The sequence below is a fragment of the Bombus flavifrons genome, chromosome 1 (assembly GCF_040668555.2).
Source record: "Bombus flavifrons isolate JBK064 chromosome 1, iyBomFlav1_principal, whole genome shotgun sequence".
Taxonomy (NCBI): Eukaryota; Metazoa; Arthropoda; class Insecta; order Hymenoptera; family Apidae; genus Bombus; species Bombus flavifrons.
The window spans coordinates 16504383-16523382 of NC_138442.1; the positions used below are offsets into that span (position 1 = coordinate 16504383).

Sequence of the window (19000 nt, forward strand, 5' to 3'; positions counted from 1 at the left end):
GGAACATAAATATTCAGAGTTAACCTAACTGCATGTCGTAGACTACAGTCGAATTTAACATTGAAATCGTGTTGAATTTCACTGAAATAAAATTGTGCTTAGCAGTAACGTAGGATTTATATACTGAGTGATACGATGGATTCAAGAGTATTTATTTTCCTACTTTGTAAATTCTAATAAATTAACGCAATTGCATGTACCATATTTTAATGCTGTATACATTTAGTAGCGTATGGAATACATTATTCTGTATTTATTGGATCTACGGAATATTTGGTTAACGTTAGACTACTAGTGGATTGACTTATTTTTATTCCTGCTAGAGCAATTAAGAAAATACACTGCTATAAAATGCAATGATGTTTACAAGAAATCACGAATTGGCCATTATAATTTCTCCGACAATCCTTCCCATTTTTATTTTTTTCAGTCATGTGAAAAATCAGTAGACGCTCCAAGATTATAGTAATATAATTTTTTCATTCTTCTTGCATTCAAAAATTTTATTTCGCCTGATATCAATAGCAAGTATCCAGAATAACGTTTTGTATCCATAACGTTGCATAGCATAAATCTGCAGTATAATATTTCATATATAAAGGTATTATAGTTGCATTTGATTGTCAAGAACTAGAGGTAGAGAAGCTAATGATTCCAATGCAAAAATAGAATAAACATGAAACAACTAATGTGATATGTATATATCTACGTACGATTTTTTCGATAACTATGAATATAAAAACAACTAATGTGATATGTATATATGTTCAAACACATTGACAGCGTGAATTTAATATGTACGTAGTTTCTTCAAACTAAATACATTTCATATTTAACGATTTGCTGGCACAATATTGTAAATGAAAGTTAATTCATAAACTCGCATCTCAGACATACCTATAAGAACTACTCTGAATCAACTTCTTTGAAACTAAAACTATTTATTATAAATCCATCGTATCTGCGTGTAACATTGAAGAAATACACTCTGCCGATTTTTCACAGTACGAGAGTATTGGTGCGTGAAGCCCATAATGCGGTGGAAAATATCTCATGTGAAAATATCATCGGCGGAAAAATCCATGGAAGCGTTTCCGGGATTTTAATTAAACGTATTTATACGATTTCAACTATAGGTTCGCCGAATTTTTTTTTCCTCGTATTTCAACGGCGACGTTCAAATCCCCCTGCCCCCCCTCACAGAACATCGATGAAACTGCGCAAAATCTCGCGTTTTCGCGAAAGAACATTAATTGTGGAGTACTATGTATCCTATTATATATGTTGTCGCTATCGTACATTATGAAAAAAGTATGGAAAATTGGGCGAGTCATTATTTATGATTTCAATGCGGAATGTCTAACTTTGTATTGAAATTCGAGACTAAGGGGGAAAAAGTTTCGGCAAATGACAAAGAATAGACTGATTCGAAGATGGATTTACGCGCTGTTAGTACAATACATCAGTTGTCCGCGATGCCATAAATCGACGTCAAAATGAGACACGCGTAATTCCACCATCTTTTGGAATAAAACTTTCTATCAGATTTCCGGGATACTAGCCGTCTGTCGTTTATCAAAACAACAACAGATTGAACAGCTTCTGAATTCCATTGTTCAAAAATACTATATGAAACAAAGTTTCACGGAGGAATTATTTCTGAGACTTTGCTCTTACTTTTATTGATAAATTTTTCTATAGAAAGTACTTCTTACTTGTAGATTCTTTTAGTATCGTTACGTACGTATATTGCGGACATAAAAAAAAGTATAATAATATACGCATACCGCTTAAAAAATCGAATCTATTGTATCCATTGAAGAAATTTTAAATAACTCGTGCATTTTAACGAATTTAAATATCGCCGGATTATCGAAATAACTCGTTTCGATATACGTACAGATGAGATACACAGTTATTGCATAAAGTTATTTCGAACGCGTCTAATCGATTTACATAAAAAAAAAGAATTCAAAAAAGGAAAGAAAAAAGCTTGCGCATATACGCACTTTAGTTCGGTGAGATTAAAGCTTTAATCTAGAGAAGCGCTGGTTCGCAATATACGAAAAATATAAAATATTCAAAATCGCATCTCTCTGTTCCATGTTAATAACATAAATTTCTTAATCTTCTGTTCGAAGAGAACAGTTGCCATTATACATATTATACATTCAATTTTATGAAATACCTGTTTCTTCTTCATCGTCGATGATAAGAAAATATCCTAGCATAATACAAGAGAAAAATTGAAATTAAAAAAAATGTAAAAGGAACAGGAAGAAAATGAAAAAAAGAATGGATGAAAGATATTACCTATAGAAAACTTAGATAAAAATTTTTATCTTATTATCAGCAACAATCCTTTCTTATTTTCTTCGTACTTAAGCAATTTTCTACCGATAGAAAATACGATTCGATGAAAAATGAACTGAAAAATGCAGAAAAGTTAATAATTGAACAGCGATTTAAAAAATTCTTCTTGTTGTTGTTCGGAATAACCGCAATGAAAAACGCAGGAATACCAAGAGATGTAAAAAGAAAGAGAGAAAAAACATGGAAGAAAATAATGCGCAACGTTCGATACGTATTCGCATTGTAGTTACGCGTTCGCTACTAGCTTTTCATCGCGTTTGTACTTTTTCCTCTCTTTTTTTTTTTTCGACGAAGCCGTGTAAACATGACGCGAGGGAGGAAGCTTTTCACGCTGATGCCTGTACATAGAACGTAATGTCATTAGCTTATCTACGCCACGGTCTGTTGCAGCTTTTGAAATTGTGCATCACCCGCTCGAAGAAGTCGGAGATGGTTGACAAAAAGAGAAAGGGATAAGAAGAGCGAGAGACAGACGAGGAAAGAAAGGGGAGGGAATGGGTAAAACAGAAGGAGAAAAGGAGGGGAACAAATGAAATAGAAAATGGAACCATGAAAGGGGAAAAGTTGGAAAATTAATTATAGCTTGAAATTACACGAAGGAGAATGAAAAATTAAGGATTAAAGTGCAAATTATAAGTGAGAGAAAACTGTAATACAGAAAGAGAAAATAGTGAAGTAATAAAAAAGAACGAAACATGATTGTATGAATTAAAATAAAAGAATGAAAAGTATCGTAACAGTAGAAGACAGACTGTAATAATTCTAAACAAAATTGGCGAAAAGGTAAATATATAAAATCATTTGAGAAGGAAATGAGAAGGACAAAAATAGAAAGTTAAAAAAGAGGAAAGAAACAGAATACAAAAGATAAGAGTGTGGAAAAAAAGAACGCAGTGAAATTAAATACAAGAGACTGATATCGATAAAACTGTAACTGTAAAAAGAAACAAAATAAAAAAAAACTAGCGATTCTTGTTATTTATTCGAATGAAAAGAAATGTAATTATACAGAAACGTAGGAAAACAAAAAAACACGCTCGAGTACAGGAAAGAAAAAACGTAGCAGCGAGTAAAACGACAAAGAAGGAAAGTGATACAAATTTAGGAAACAATTAGCCGCAGAAACAGTAAAATGGAGAAGATAGAAATACAGAAGCTGAATGGAAAAAAGAAGGGAAAAACAAAGTGGGAGCAAAGTGAAACGGCGGAGAAAAAAAGCAAAACGATGCAGAATAGAGGAAAGAAACAAAAACCAGGGAGGAAAATGGAAGAAACAGCGGGCGTAAAGGGGAAGAGAGTGATAGGGAAGAAGACCAGAAAGCGAGCCGAGCGGGAATAGAAATGGCTGAGCACACGAGAGGAAAAAAGAATTTCAAACACATCCCGCCGCATATGAACACGACGCTCCCTTAACTCTCTTATCGCGTAAATTCAATTGCACCCTTCACCGTGCAAGCTCTTTTTACATTAAATCTTTTCGAGCACGTCCTATTACGTTTAATGTGCTTAACAATATAACTCGCCCAAAGGGAATGCTTTCAAGCTATCTCTCTGTTCTACGTCTTCGACCCTTAATTTATAATACGTTCAAAAGCAACCAGCACCGTTAAAACTCCCCCAACAAAATTTCCATCCATCAAATGCTATAAATATTGAAAAATTGCATGAAATTTCGTGAATTTTTTTTAATAAGTCCTTATAACAATTTTTATCATCTTTTAAGAGTAATAATTTTCACAATATCCTTACACGATTGCCAACGCAAAGAAATTTTCACTACATTTCTTTTTACGGAATTCTTATAAAAATTCCTTCACGGCACAAGGGACAGACTGAATAGAATTTTCGATCAGACGCTTGTCTGACTTAGCTCGGGAGCAAAATTTTAATTAAATTTTTTACGTACAGGAGTATTCATGTTTCCGAGGTTATACATGATGCTCGTCGTGTTGATAGCGTAGTATCGACTATGCTCTAAGTTGTGCTTCGTCATTCGCAACAGAAATACGAGAATGAAAAGCACGCGTCCGTTCATTTCCTGATCCGTAAAAACGTGAAAACGACGAATAATGTTTGTAAATTAATGCTCATTTCATTGCATTTTTCAAACATAAAAAGTCAAATATTCTACGATATCAAAGACAAACAGAATAATACAATCACGTTTATACGTGAAATGACAATAAACTGCGATTTCATTCTAAAACATTTCTTTTTATATCATCCCTGCTTATTATAAATAATTTAAAAAGGCAAAGCAAAATATTGTAAAAATCGTGACAATTATCCAACGCAATCGTCACGGTATTGTTAAAAGGAAAAACGTATTATATAATTTTGTATAGTCTTTTTTACGGCAACGGTAGATTCAGTCGGATACGTAGATTCAGCAGATTCACGCAAAAGCGTAACGGATACAGTCGAGACATCGACAAAAGTCAAGGCTGGTCAGTAATTTTATTCCAAAGGTCCATATGTACATATGGAAATACATTAATACCAAATACGATGTGCATAAAACTACTGCAACACTGCTTACGCGATAGAAATCATTTTTCGTTTTATTTATCGGTAAATCATGCAATTCTTAGATCAATATAATTTCTATTTGCCCTAATCTTTTTTAACTGCGTGTAATTTAAATACTAGTAAACAGTATCGTCTTGCGCATTGCACGGCTTTCAGTACCCAATACATATGTAAAAAAGAAAACACCGTTAAATTGAATTCTAAAAGAGGTATTCTGACACGTAGCTGAGGTCATAATATTCATATGTTTTGAAGGCTAAGAATACTTATGATACCTAATGAAACCCGAAAGAGAAAAAAAGATAAAGACGTACGTTTGTGTGTCAACAGAAATCCCAATGGAAACTATGAAAGTCTTACATGATACGTTACGCTATTTTGGACACGCGTCACAAAAAAAAAATTTCGAGCTTTCCACAAACACCATTTTTAGTTTGTTTTTATCCAGTCTCGAATGAAATTTTATATATTTTATGCATTAAGAAGCGGTTAAAGCAAAATCACCGAGGTTATACTATTTTCATATTCGCTACTATTTATGTTATTTATATTTTTTAATTTATGTTCTTTCTTTTCAGACTTGTTAAGAATGAAATTTTATATATTTTATGCATTAAGAAGCGGTTAAAGCAAAATCACCGAGGTTATACTATTTTCATATTCACTACTATTTATGTTATTTATATTTTTTAATTTATGTTCTTTCTTTTCAGACTTGTTAAAATTCCTTCATTTGTTATCATTATGTTATTCTATATTATTTTACTACTGTATCTTTTTTCCATCATAGAAGTGCAGTTCAAATCGTTTTCCCATAACGTGTCTTTAAAACAACCGTGAGTCCTTAAACCAATACATTTTTTAAAAACGAAGTGGTCTTTTAGATGAAAGTTTTCGTCCATTAACTCCATCTCATTTCGTATCTCGAGTGAAATTAAATTAAATCGTTTATATACACTTTACACGAGATTCTTCGCGTCTTGTATTTTTAATGTATCCGCGTAGGGAGATGTTAACTTGTGAACTATCCGCTTAACAGGTTAAAGAGAACCTCTTGAGAGATTATAATTTTCGCTTACCAGCACAAAGGCTTGAGGGGTTCATTCGGGTTCGCAATTTGATTTCCGTTTTCGATATCCTGAGTGATTCTTTGGTACTTCTTGTAACAGGCCTCGTATTGCGGTTGTACCTTTTGCATGCATGGTGCATGTCGTAGGAATTCTGAAACAAGGAAACAAGAAAAACAGTCGAATTAATTTGCTGTTCCGTGAACTCGAAAATTCGTAAATGTCGATGTCGTAGCATGCAATCAGAGTATTGTTAACAGAGTACATTTTTGCAAAATTGTTCGTCTCTAATTTATTTATGATTGACGACTTAGCTTTCTCACGCATATTCAACTATCGTTCTAATTTAATTTTCATCGCTAGCACTTTTTAGAACGATAGTTCCTTAATCAAACTATTTTAAAACGACAATGTTAGCCCAAACACGAATTTCTCTTCTACCATGCTTCTCAAAATAATCTCATTTATTCGCTATTTAGCGTCTTGCTACATATCCAATATGTATATGTTGAATATTAGTTTACATTTTTATTACCTTTTAATATTCGTTTGCTATTCTGAAGGTCCAAACAAAAATATAATATTTAAACACGAGACGCGGAGAAGATAAGAATATAAATTTTTCCAAAAATGATAAAATAAAGTTATTTAATTTAGATTAATTTTGGAAATAGTTCCATCACAGACGAGTTAGTCGATGGTTTCACGAAGATCTAAAATTAATAATCTTTATCAACCAAAATCAGAACGAATATTTACATCGTCAGAAATTGGTATTAGAAAAACAATCGAGATTCAATAATAATCGTTCGAACGCAAACTGCGGTGGATATATCCAAACACATACATACGCAAGAATGATTACAACCATATAGATATATACATATACATATATGTAATGAAGTCTCTTTATCTTCAATGTTGCTTCGGCAAACAACCATCGTTCATACATCGACATGTTATTAATTTTCCAGCGGCACGTTGTATATTTCCGTCAGTTTCCCGCGGTACATCGGGCGAAAACTTGAATAAACATAATAACATTAATTACAGGACCAGCATCGCAGGTAAATCGAACGAACGGTCCACCATTTCTGAAGTCGATTATCAATATTGACGTACAGGGAAACGTGGAAAACTGCGTACATATTTCTCGTGTCGTAGCATCGATTTTGGTCAGTCTCTTTCGATAGCCAATTCACCTCTTAAGTTGCTAATGCTAACTATACGCATGCATTATCGAGCATTAATTACGTTTAGATTGATTATGATTAATTTTCTGCTATTGAAATTTTCGTAGTAACGAAACCTGATTATTATAATTACGTAATATCTGTACCTATATTTTTATGATTAGCGTACATCATCCTAACGCGTATACATAATGTACACATGTAAAATATTCATTCCTGTTTTGTAAATATTTTATCCCACAGAGCAATAATATTAATTTAGAAATCAAAACAGTACGTATTATTATGGAAGTGGAACATATATAATGGTCCATTATTGTACGCGAGTTATGAAAACAAAATATTGATGGAACAAGATATAAAAATAGCCGCTGTAAGTACGGTAAATGTTGATATGCAGTGAAAAAGATAATATATTTATTTATATATTTTTATAATAATTTATAAAATAGGATTTAATAATATACTTATTTCTACTGAATATCTAATAATTCATTCTAATCCATCCTTTTATAATATTCATCACGTTCGTATGTACAGGCTAGAATCTCTTCACATAAATTATGAATAGTTTAGAAATTCTTATGCATTTATAAGAAAGTTGAAGGAAAAAGATGCGCGTGATATACAAAAATATATAAAATATTCAACAAGTATGCATGCCGCTCGTTGCAGTACATTTCATAGGTAAAACAGCGCTCTATACGCGTTCTATACGTTCTATATCTAGCTTCCGCTTTTCGTTATTTTTATAGAAAATACGAATTTATACAATTATCCGAAATTTAATCGCGAGAATCTACGATAACAGTTGAAAAATTTGTAAAATTTCAAAAATTTCTAAAATAACGATTACGTCGTGAAAAATGATTTTCTCTAGTGGGGAGGACGGAGTTTCTAATGACGGGGGTTTAAAATTTGAAATGACGCGAAACACGTGATAAGTAAGTACAGGGATGGTATCTAATTACGTCAAGCGACGAGGACAGCTCGAATACGGGACTGTCGAATAAACTCGATCGTTCGACGTCGATAATCGGGCTCGTTACGAGTCGCGTACCGTGGTATTGCTCTTAACGAGGCGCTAATCGCGTAACCGATTTCGAGATAGCACTATAGACCGACCAGCCACACGGGGCCAACGCAGCTCAATGACCACTCGACTCAATAACGCGTTCCATGCCCTGGGGACTGGAATAGTGTTTAGCGTGTTTCAATTCGTGTATCGTCCGCGAACAACAGCGGCCAGTGAATCCGTTTCCTTTGCTTTTGCTTGGAGAATGGAGCCACGTGTGTATATACGTTACCAAATAGTCGATTGCAGGCTAATGGTCGAAACCTAGTTTGACGTTTCGACAGACAAGGGAGATAATCTAAATCTTGATAATAAGAAAAATTTTGTCCTCTTTTTTTTTTTTTTTTTTTAACATACATGCACATAGGTTGTTTAACCTGTTCACCGGATCATACAGAATTTGGCAGAAAGTTCTGTAATTATGGAATTGAAAGGTAACAAAGGCAAATTGATTTTCTGTAGTTCTTGGAGGTCTTGCTTTGTTGCAAATGGAAATATCGTAAACATTATTTTTAAGAGTGATGACAAGAGATGGAAAATAATATTAGTACATGTATGTAAAAGTATATAGTTCTATGTCGATCTACGTATTTCTAATAACTTATTGTCACAAAATTTCTATAAAAAATTATAAATTACATATATTGACTATCCCAGTAGTTTTGCTGTTAAGTGAATATACTATATATATATATATATATATATATATATATATATATATATATATATATATATATATATATATATATATATATATATATACACTTTGTGACATTGAATTAATGAACACATGGTATATATATATATATATATATATATATATATATATATGGTGTATATATGTATGAACACATGGTGTGTATATATATATATATACACACACACTTTGTGACATTGAATTAATGAACACATGGTGAATTGCTCTTTTATGATTTAGTAAAATTTTAGTTAATTTTGAAAATATCGATAAGTTGATATCAAAAGAGACATACCATGAATCGTGAAATAAGTGAATAATATTCTGTGCTTTTCGCTGAAAATGAATATTAATGTGAAAATATTATATATTATACAAAATATTAGCATTGTGATGGTAATACCTATTCGATTTATTTCAGCGTAAGAAATGAAATTTATACAAATTTATACTATGTTCCACCCTTATCTCAGATTCCAAGTCTGTCTTCTGAACCGGATAAAAAGTTACTCTGTGTACATAGTTAAAAAGCTAATTAACTTAGTCCTCTAAATCCTTCGTATAATATGCGGTCTCAAGCAATAAGAACTGACTTTATGAATTTAATACAGTAGGAGAAATCTTGCGTTCATTAATTTCTTTTCTTCTTTCTTTCTTTCTCAGTCTGTATACAGAATGATCCACAAAAAAATCTCACAACATATAAGAACTACGTAACATAGCTAAGAAATGTAAAAAAGAAGGTTCCAATTACTTTAGAAGTAAAATTTAACGCATTGCATTAAGTATTAAAAAAGACGTATTAGTATAACTACAAATAGTTTAAACAAGCCAATACTTTAATAGAATTTATCCAGAGCTTTTAAGAACTTTATTGACTCTATATAACATTAAAAGCGAAAATCTATTCTTCTATCGAAAGTTGTCAAAAGTTTGTTTCTATCAAGTTCATCGAGTTTTATCAAATCAAGTTTTATCAATTTTATAGTTATCTAGTTAAATCTAATCTAGTTAAGAAAGAACACGTAGTAAAATTCAATGGATCACAATGTAGATTGTATCTGCACGTTATCGTTGTAATCCTGGATGAAACAACAGACAACACATCTATATGCGCAAACAATAAAAAAACTAATGTTCTTTTTTTTAAAAATAATATATCAAATAAATCGTATAAAAGGAAACGACATAAATTCAGTGCTTTGGCCGGGGACGTAACTTTTTATTTGCGCAGTTCTAATACTGAAAACGGATAGATATCGAGTGCTCAATATCACGGAGTTCTGTATCCAGCAGAGTTCTGTGTTAAAAATAAATGTTGGAAATATCATGCTTGGAAATTCCAATTTAAATTCCATGTAAATAATTGCACTAACTAGAATAGTTAATATGGTAGGATCAATCATACTTTGGCAAAATTCTATTTCACTGTATTAATATTACAAAATAATAATAAATAATATTACAAAATGCATAAAGAAAACCGCTATCAGACAAAAATTCTATGAAACGTGTCACTATAATAAATAGTGATCGTTATAATAATATGAAAATATTTATACAACTTTCTACGAATTAACGTTGCAGAGCAACGTAAAAAAATGAAACAAAAGGGAAAGAAAGAAAAAATGATTTGGCCAACGGGAGGAAACATAACACGACACATTTATAGACGTAAATATTACTTTTAATAAATTATAATATTCAACATTTAATGAAACGTTGTACGCTTAGAACTCGACTCGTTTATAAGAAAAAGAATTATAGTTAATCACTCTGTGTTAGATGGAATTGAAAACTAACACCTCTTTTTAAATAAATTACTTGATTCCTGTGTAATGAAACAATTAGAAAATATCTAGTAAAAATAATCAGCTTTTCATTTAATAAAAGAATTGAATAACGTCATTATCAAAATCTTCGAACTATGTAACACAACTGATAAACAAATAGCCTCAAACTACCTACATATTTTTGCAAATATTCCACAATGTGAACGAATATATGAGCATAATTGAACAGATACGTAGATTCCAATAGCAAAAATGTATTATTCTTTGATAGCAAGAGCTCCTCACGAGGTTGAAACTGGAAAAATGCCACCAGAAAGCAATACATCATAAAAAATGAAACTTATGCAAAATTGACGAAGCATAGAACGATCAACATTATAGTTTGCGATAATATTATGTAAATTGGAATCTTGAAGCCCCACGAAAGACGCATTCTGCGATGATTATCACAGGATGCATTTCACGACAAAACTATGGAACCGTGTAGAATATGTGCGAGCATTTCGAATCTATTGGCTATTGGAGTCAATAATGTATTCGGTACTCTGGAGATTACCCGAATATCGACAGCATGCTCGATCGTGGCATCCAAAAACGATTGGTAATATCTCCTAGTATGACAAACGCAATGTAAAATCCATCAGATATTACGTGTACCTACTTATATACACGTGTGTGAATAAACGTTTACGGAGAAATTAATAATATATTATAGATTGGTGAAAAAATTGTAGAAGAGTATTAAATGACCAAAGAGTTGTATGAAGTGAGAGAAGCTACATACGTAGGAAAATGTAATTTTTTTTATAGCATAAGATACTTAATGGACGATATTATTTTTATTTTTTATCGTAAATAAAATCATAACATTCGGTGATTTAAACGTATTATAGATGCCCTGTTTGAGAATGTTGTAAAATTTATATGTATGTTATTTTATAGAAAAATTGATTCAGAAACTTATATAGCTATTAACTAAAAATAGTTACTCTTTTGGCAAGCTGATTCGTGTTCAAGAGTAAATTACAAGCTATTGGAACCAAATATTGGTATGATGTATATAAATAAAAAGCAGTGTTAGTAAAACCAGGAATGAAAACAGATCAAAATGGAAGACAAAAATGTACTACATGGTGCAAAAAATTATAAGAATTATATACAATCTAAAAACAAGTAACAAATAGTATAATAATGGTATAAGAATATGGTAAAACTATTAAACTTATACGTGCTAAGTTATAATGATGCTCTACTATTAGCTTCAATTTCAAATTTCGACTTATAATTCAAAGATGTTTCGGGTAAGAGAAATTGCTCTTCGGAAAGAGATCAACAGATTACAAAACGTAGATCAATTGTAAGATACTCGTCTTAATAATTTTGTATTCAACCTACAAGTCGACTCGAGATATTTCCACATATCGATGTGCCAATCAAATATATTTTCAGAATTGAGATCTTAGGTTGTTAGAAAATTCATAATTCGACAACGACCCATTTCTATTATAAGAACAACATCGAATCAAGGAATGGCAAACACAGAAAAAGAATAGATTTTATACTTTATCTTTTTGGATTAGACTAGATTTTATCTTTAGCATTTATCATTTTTTGTAGACTTTCCTCCAAAAGACTCGAGCATGGAAGGAAAAAAATTTTTAATTAATCGTGTAGCTGTGAATAGATATTGTTGACAACTGGTAATATTGGTTAATTCTTTCAATGAAATGCTATTATCCAGAATTACAGAAATATCAACTATAAATATAATAATCCAACCCATTGCTCTAAAGTATGTAATATTAAATATATTATATCTGAAAATGAGATAAATTAGATTTGGCGTTTAAAAAAATATCCATCATGATATTTTAATTCGGTAAGTATTAACGATAATAATATGGTCCTCTATTACGATATTCAATCTCAACTAACATAGCGTCTACAAAAAGTTTTCTTATTCGATTCTACATGTTATTTTCAAGTTTAGTAATAATAATAATAATAGTAGTAGCAAATTTTTCTAGCCATATAAAAAATGTCAACAAATGGTACAAACTTTACTTCAATTTAATTAATTTATCAATAATTAATTGATTAATTAATATATCCTATAATACATCAATTACAAGAGTATAGCAATGTACTGTATTAATAGTACACTGTACCAAATATCAGGTTGCCAGGTTCAATTCACTCTTCGAGACCAACCAGACAAGAACCACCTTATAATTGCATTGGGGTAATGGCAACAACGTAGTTATTCAACTTACCGTCCTGATAAGGGCCATCTTGACACAGCTCCATGACCACCTTGTTGGTGCCCGCGTACAATGAGTTGAAGTGTTCCCTTTGTTTCTCCTGCAGACAATCCAACGTGTAAGTCTGGATGCACTTCATGCCAGCCTCGAAATCTCTGCAAGAAATAAGAAAGAAACTTTGATGATGCGACCATAAAAGTATAATGGTAATAAGGATCTGGAGAAGAAGTAGTACTTTCGATAGGATTTAACGTAATGTCGGACGAAAATGTACCAGCGAATTCGTTTCAACGAACTCCGTAATAAGAGCAATAGAAATTGTTTTGTGCACTGACGTCGGCAACGACGACGTTGAATACGCAAGAATATTTTGAGTCGACGAAAGCAATTTTGGTAATTATCTTGGTGAAAGAATGTCTCGTGGAAAGTTTCGTCCACGACTTTCGGAGTTGTGACGATAACTAATTATAGTGAAGTACATAGTTAAGAATTTTTTCCAACTTGCTATTTGGCCAATCGTGATACAAGAGCCAATTTGGAGAAATTCAGGAATTTGTGAAGAGATAAATGTAGGTTAATAAGGCCATATATTCTACTAGGCTTATAGCGATTATATTGATAGTTTTTAATTTCAATTTCTTAAGTGGATTAATAGTTCAACGAAATATCGCGAAGATCAATTTCTCTCGCGTTATGAAAAGAACTAAAACTGAATGATAGATAATTTGAATATTATTAGATATAACCGAACATTGTAAATAAAAGATGAATATGAAGATATTCGAGAAAAACGTCTAGTTCTGAGTTGATATATTAAAAAATTAATTAAGTTACATAAAATGAACAATCAATCAGTTTGATTTCAAAAAAAGAAAGAAAGAAAAACAAGTTTCTTATTCTACAAAATACTGTAACTTACTATTTGACAGCTATCTATCTAACAGCCTTGTTTTTATCTTTTTTAACCACATTCGCAATAATAAATCTTGTCGATTTTCTTCAAGCCTCTTTAAATAACACGATATTTTGAAAAATTGAACACGATTAAGTTAATTATGTTTCAGAACTCGCTTTTCATAAATTCATAACGCGACGAGAGAACAAAACTTATTTAATAAGAATAAATTTAATAAGATAGAGGGAGACTTGAAGAGGAGTAACGCAGGGTTTCTAAGAGGATTTTCTTAATACGAAAAGTACTTTTTCCTATTCTTAATTAAGGGAAGATCTTGGAGAAAGAGCGGAAAGGCTCTTTAATAACGATCAACACTATCAGCCTTAGTTTTCATCGAAATAGAATGTTGTATACCAACTAGCTGTGAACTATAAACTGCATGTTTCTGCTTCGTCAAAACGATTTCGACTGTAGATTAAACAAAACTACACGTTTTTCTAATTATTTGGATAATAAAGTAATTATAAATAAAATAAATTGAAAAAATTAAAAAGAGAAATATGAACTTGTAAATTTATTTCTTTAATTAAAAAACAATTAAAGCCTTGTAAATATTTAACGAGATACAGTTGCTCATGAAAGTATTTGAACACCTGCCATCACTTGTATATCTATATAGTACGTATTATATAAAATATTTAGAAAATCTCGTTATCACTGAAATACGGTCGGTACGATTATATTGTTAAAGTCTGAAACCATATGAGAAAATATCTCATAAGAGTTACAAAGATATTTACTGCAAATATTGATTTATTGCAGTAGAAAATTAATATACCGCGTGAATAGTTATCTGAAAGATATAGAAAGTGTCAAAACTTGTCGCACTGCGGATTGAGATTTAGTGATATAATAGATAATTGACTATAGTTACTACTTAAGCTACTTAAGACTATTAAGATTTTAAAATGTTTCGTATAACGCACATAACATATTCTTAAAAACTGTTTACAAGTGTTCGACTACTTCGGTGAGGTATTGCAAATGCAGAAACAAATTAAGCAATGTTCAAACCTTTAAACATTCGTAAATAATACGAAATGAATCGATAATAAGAAAATATTTCAATAATCGTGAGAAATAATTGGAAACGATCTACTCGAGGATCGAGTTTCTCCGCAACGTGACAATTCCATTACCATCGATACCAGAAGCAATGAAAGAAGAACAAAAGGGAGCGGGGGGGAAAGGAGGAAGAATTCCAATAACGGAAATCGGGACGTCTTTACTCGCCAGCGGAGTAATTATCTTGCTGTTGCTTATTGGAGTGATCCCGACAGTTTCCCTTTTTATTTCCTTTAACCTTACTCGACACTCGTCGAATATCACCCTCCGGCTTCATCGGGGCGGTGCATTTAAATTTCAGATTTCAATTTCAATTTCAATTTCACGAATCGGGGGAAATGGAAGAAAGCGTGGACGGATAACATGTACACGAATCGATACTTGCAAAATTTAAGATTATCGTTCAGATTACCACCCACTAGCAAAAGACCAGATTGAGCATCCAAGAAATTAATATCTAACCTCAGACGCCTTTCTAACTGTTCACATGAAATAGCAGCAGTGTTGTTTACAAAATTTTGATTTCATTTTTATTTTTGTCTTTTAAAAATTATTTTATTATTAACACATTTCTCGTCTTTCGTAGAAGAGCGATTTTAAAATTCAATATGTTGTTAAGCAATTTAAATAAAGTACTAAACTACTAAATATGTATTTTTATATAAAAAATATATATATACATATATTTATTAGTAATATTGATCATGTAGACTGGCATTAATGAAATTAACATGGCAATTATCATTTTTTCCAAAGGATCGTATTTTCAAACGTATAAGGTTATACACTATTTTTTAAATTTTTGCATAAAATACCGAAATACTTCATTTTAATCACCAAGTAACAGGAAAGTAAGGAAATAGCTATATTAGGAAAACGCTATATTACCGTGTAGTTCTCGTTTAAATTACGCAGACGTCTATAAAATATTCTTTTGCGCAACAGGTTTGATAATGAAATAAATAAAGTGGTATATATAAATTTTATAAATTACAAGTTAACTGAGCGTCCTATTAGTTATGCAATGTTTATATCCTATGACTTACAGCTTGTCAATTCATTAATTGCTAAATTATTACACAAACATGATTATTGCCTATACGATATTTATTAATGTGGATAAGTCGCATATTTTCAAAGGAATAACATGAATGACAAATAATATTTATGAAGAAGTATTAAAATGTGAAATTTTGATTGAAAATGTAGACATTTTTAATTAACATTAACCTTACAATGGTTTATTTTCAATATCGCTTTACTTCTATGTAGAATTTACTTCTGTCAGAGTAGTTACTTCGTAAAAATTGCTAATAAACGTGAAAAGCTGCAAAACAAATTATTGATCATGCATGTAGATATTTTGCAAAAAATTTACTGGTGATTTTTTTGCATTTTTTCAAACCACGTAGTTGCTCTTTCTCTTACGTGTAATTAAAAATATTTTTCTAGAAAATTGCTTCCCATTTTCTAAATACAAGCAAAATAAAAAACATCTCCCAACGAAAAGGAAAACGAACAGTAATTAAAAAGAACGTAAAAGGATACAAAGTTTGTCCTATATATTGTAAGACAAAAATTCAATTAAAATTTTAAACTGTGCATCTCTTCGTTTCGTAATTATATTAAATTCTACCGTGAAAAATATTTCAACTTTCTCAATATGTATACCGAAATGCGTCCGGCTTATAAACGACATCTTTTGAAAAGCAAAAATAAAAAATAAAATAAAATGCCTGGATGAAAATTAATCAGTCGGTTTTCATTTCGATCAAAATGACAGTGATTGTTGAATTTCGCGTACACGTGCCGGTAATTTCGCGGTGGCGTGAGCAAGACGAATTTAGATGATTCCCCGCAGCTCGAGTTACGATTGAAATTTGAAATTTTAATGCGGAAACCGGGCCACTACACTTGAACTGACTGTTATCCGTGCGGCTGCTCGTAAACTGGTTACGTAAATCCAGCACGCGAAATAATTCATTGCAATTGATCCGATAACAATGAACTGAAAGGCATGCAACATCGTGACTAGATGATTTACCGTGCAGTGTTATGTCATCATTGCCAATTAAAAATGTACAAAAATCGACGTTTTCGCTGAATATACACAGCCTTCTGAAAGTGTTCGTACACTTGTAAGCGCCTCCTGTGTGTATATACATATATATATATATCCATATTATGTATGTTATACGAAATTTCGAATTTCGAAACTCCATTAGCACCGTAATGAAACACGAATATCGTGATTACGTTGATCGAATTTGAAACTGATCTGAAAATGTATACAGAAATTACAAGATATTTAATATAAGTATGTATAGTATGTATTTCGCAGAGATCACAAAAATATTTCAACAATCAACTGTCCACTATATCAACAAGTCTCGATTATTTTGTAGGAACATATTTAACATTTATTATGTTTATAGCGACTATTTACACTGTATATCGATATTTCACTAAATAAATGTTTGCAATAATGCCTTGCAATTTCTATATATATATATATGATATATTTCATATAACACACACACACGCGCGCACACAATATAGGCAAATACATACAAAATCTGAACCAACTTTCAATGGAACTAACGCCACTAAAATCTCACGTAATCCGCGTTACTCAAATCCAACCTCAGCCTCGTTGATTATTTCCTAGAAATCTGAGAACATCATCCTCTAATCTCGTTCCTACGGAAAGAAATCGCGGCATAATTTCCTGAATTTATGATTTTGGGAAAATGGCGCGGCGCTACTTGGAAAATCACGCGCGCTCGTACGTTCGGCCGTTTTATGTACACGTGCGCGCGTTATCGTTCCGCCGGCTGATTTGGTTCGGTTACCGAAAATTCACCCCGATATTTCTCCTATCGACGTGAACGCGATTTATCCGAGCAAAAACCTGCTCGATTTGCTCTCTGAATCTCGTTTTCGCTGCCTTAGCATCAGTTATAAACGCTGGATGCCACGCGTTCGATAGCACGCTCAACTGATCCTATTCAGCAAGGACATTCCGACTGTTATCGGACGGTTTCGTACAAACTCGAATGAACAAATGACGATATTTCTATTTTCTATCATTTATCGGAATATTTATAATTAATTCGTTCATAGGTCAAAGTGGTTGTATAACTTCGCTTTTCGACATTGTTGTAATTTTAATGTCAAAGCGCTTATCTCTATCTATAAGTTGTCAAACGGCTCATTGTTGTTCGTATAAATTTAGCTTGCTATTGTTTCAATATGTACTTTTGTTTAATTTCAAAAAAGATTTCGGGTACACAATGGATATTGTTCACGTTAATCCTTAATTCCTTTTACATTGCATTCTATGCATTAAATGGTAATCGAACTTCAACTGTACAAAATATGATAAAATAAAAGAAGATCTGATAAAAATACCAAATGCTCTTTTATATATTGTATGTGTCTATATGTCCAGCATATATTATATAAAATGGAATATTTTAAACGATAAACCGTATTTATATACGAATAATCCAATATCCTACTTATAATATTCTATTATAGTATTTGAAAGCATTATATCGCAAATAAAAGCTATTGCACGTTTCAAGGTTCGTTAAACTTAAACTTTTCTATTATATTTCACAATCGTAAGATTGAAGAGGTAAGTTGCGAAGAAAGGAACCATGAATTTCCTTCCACTTCTTTTCCAATGAATAAATATACGCTAAAGAGTTCAATGTCTGTCGCATATGTGTTCGTAAAAAAATATGCTTCTTTGGGAAAGTTCTAAAGTACGAAGAAGAAGTGACTCTCTCATTCTCGAGACATACGGTTTCCCACTAACTTGTTAGCTATTCTTTTAAGGAGTGAGTCACGTAACTGAAACACACCCCTTTACCTCCTTTTTTGGTCAAATGCCGCAAAAAGTAACAGCAGCAAGGCCGAATGGTTTAACGAGCTCTAACCTTTTGTGCCTCTACTTACTCCGCATATGCAACGGGAGCTGCACCTGC

At 31.8% G+C, this 19000-nt stretch overlaps 1 protein-coding gene across 2 annotated transcripts in view; it reads right to left on the minus strand.

The window, feature by feature from the left end:
• LOC138179323 (uncharacterized) overlaps window positions 1–19000 on the minus strand; it is a 153476-nt gene that overhangs the window by 86080 nt on the left and 48396 nt on the right. For both annotated transcript variants that reach the window (XM_069111997.1, XM_069111989.1), the window contains exons 3-4: window positions 13001–13143; window positions 5982–6123 (exon numbers count right to left, since the gene is read on the minus strand). In XM_069111997.1, the coding sequence (XP_068968098.1) occupies window positions 5982–6123; window positions 13001–13143 (285 nt within the window). The remainder of the gene's footprint in view (window positions 1–5981; window positions 6124–13000; window positions 13144–19000) is intronic.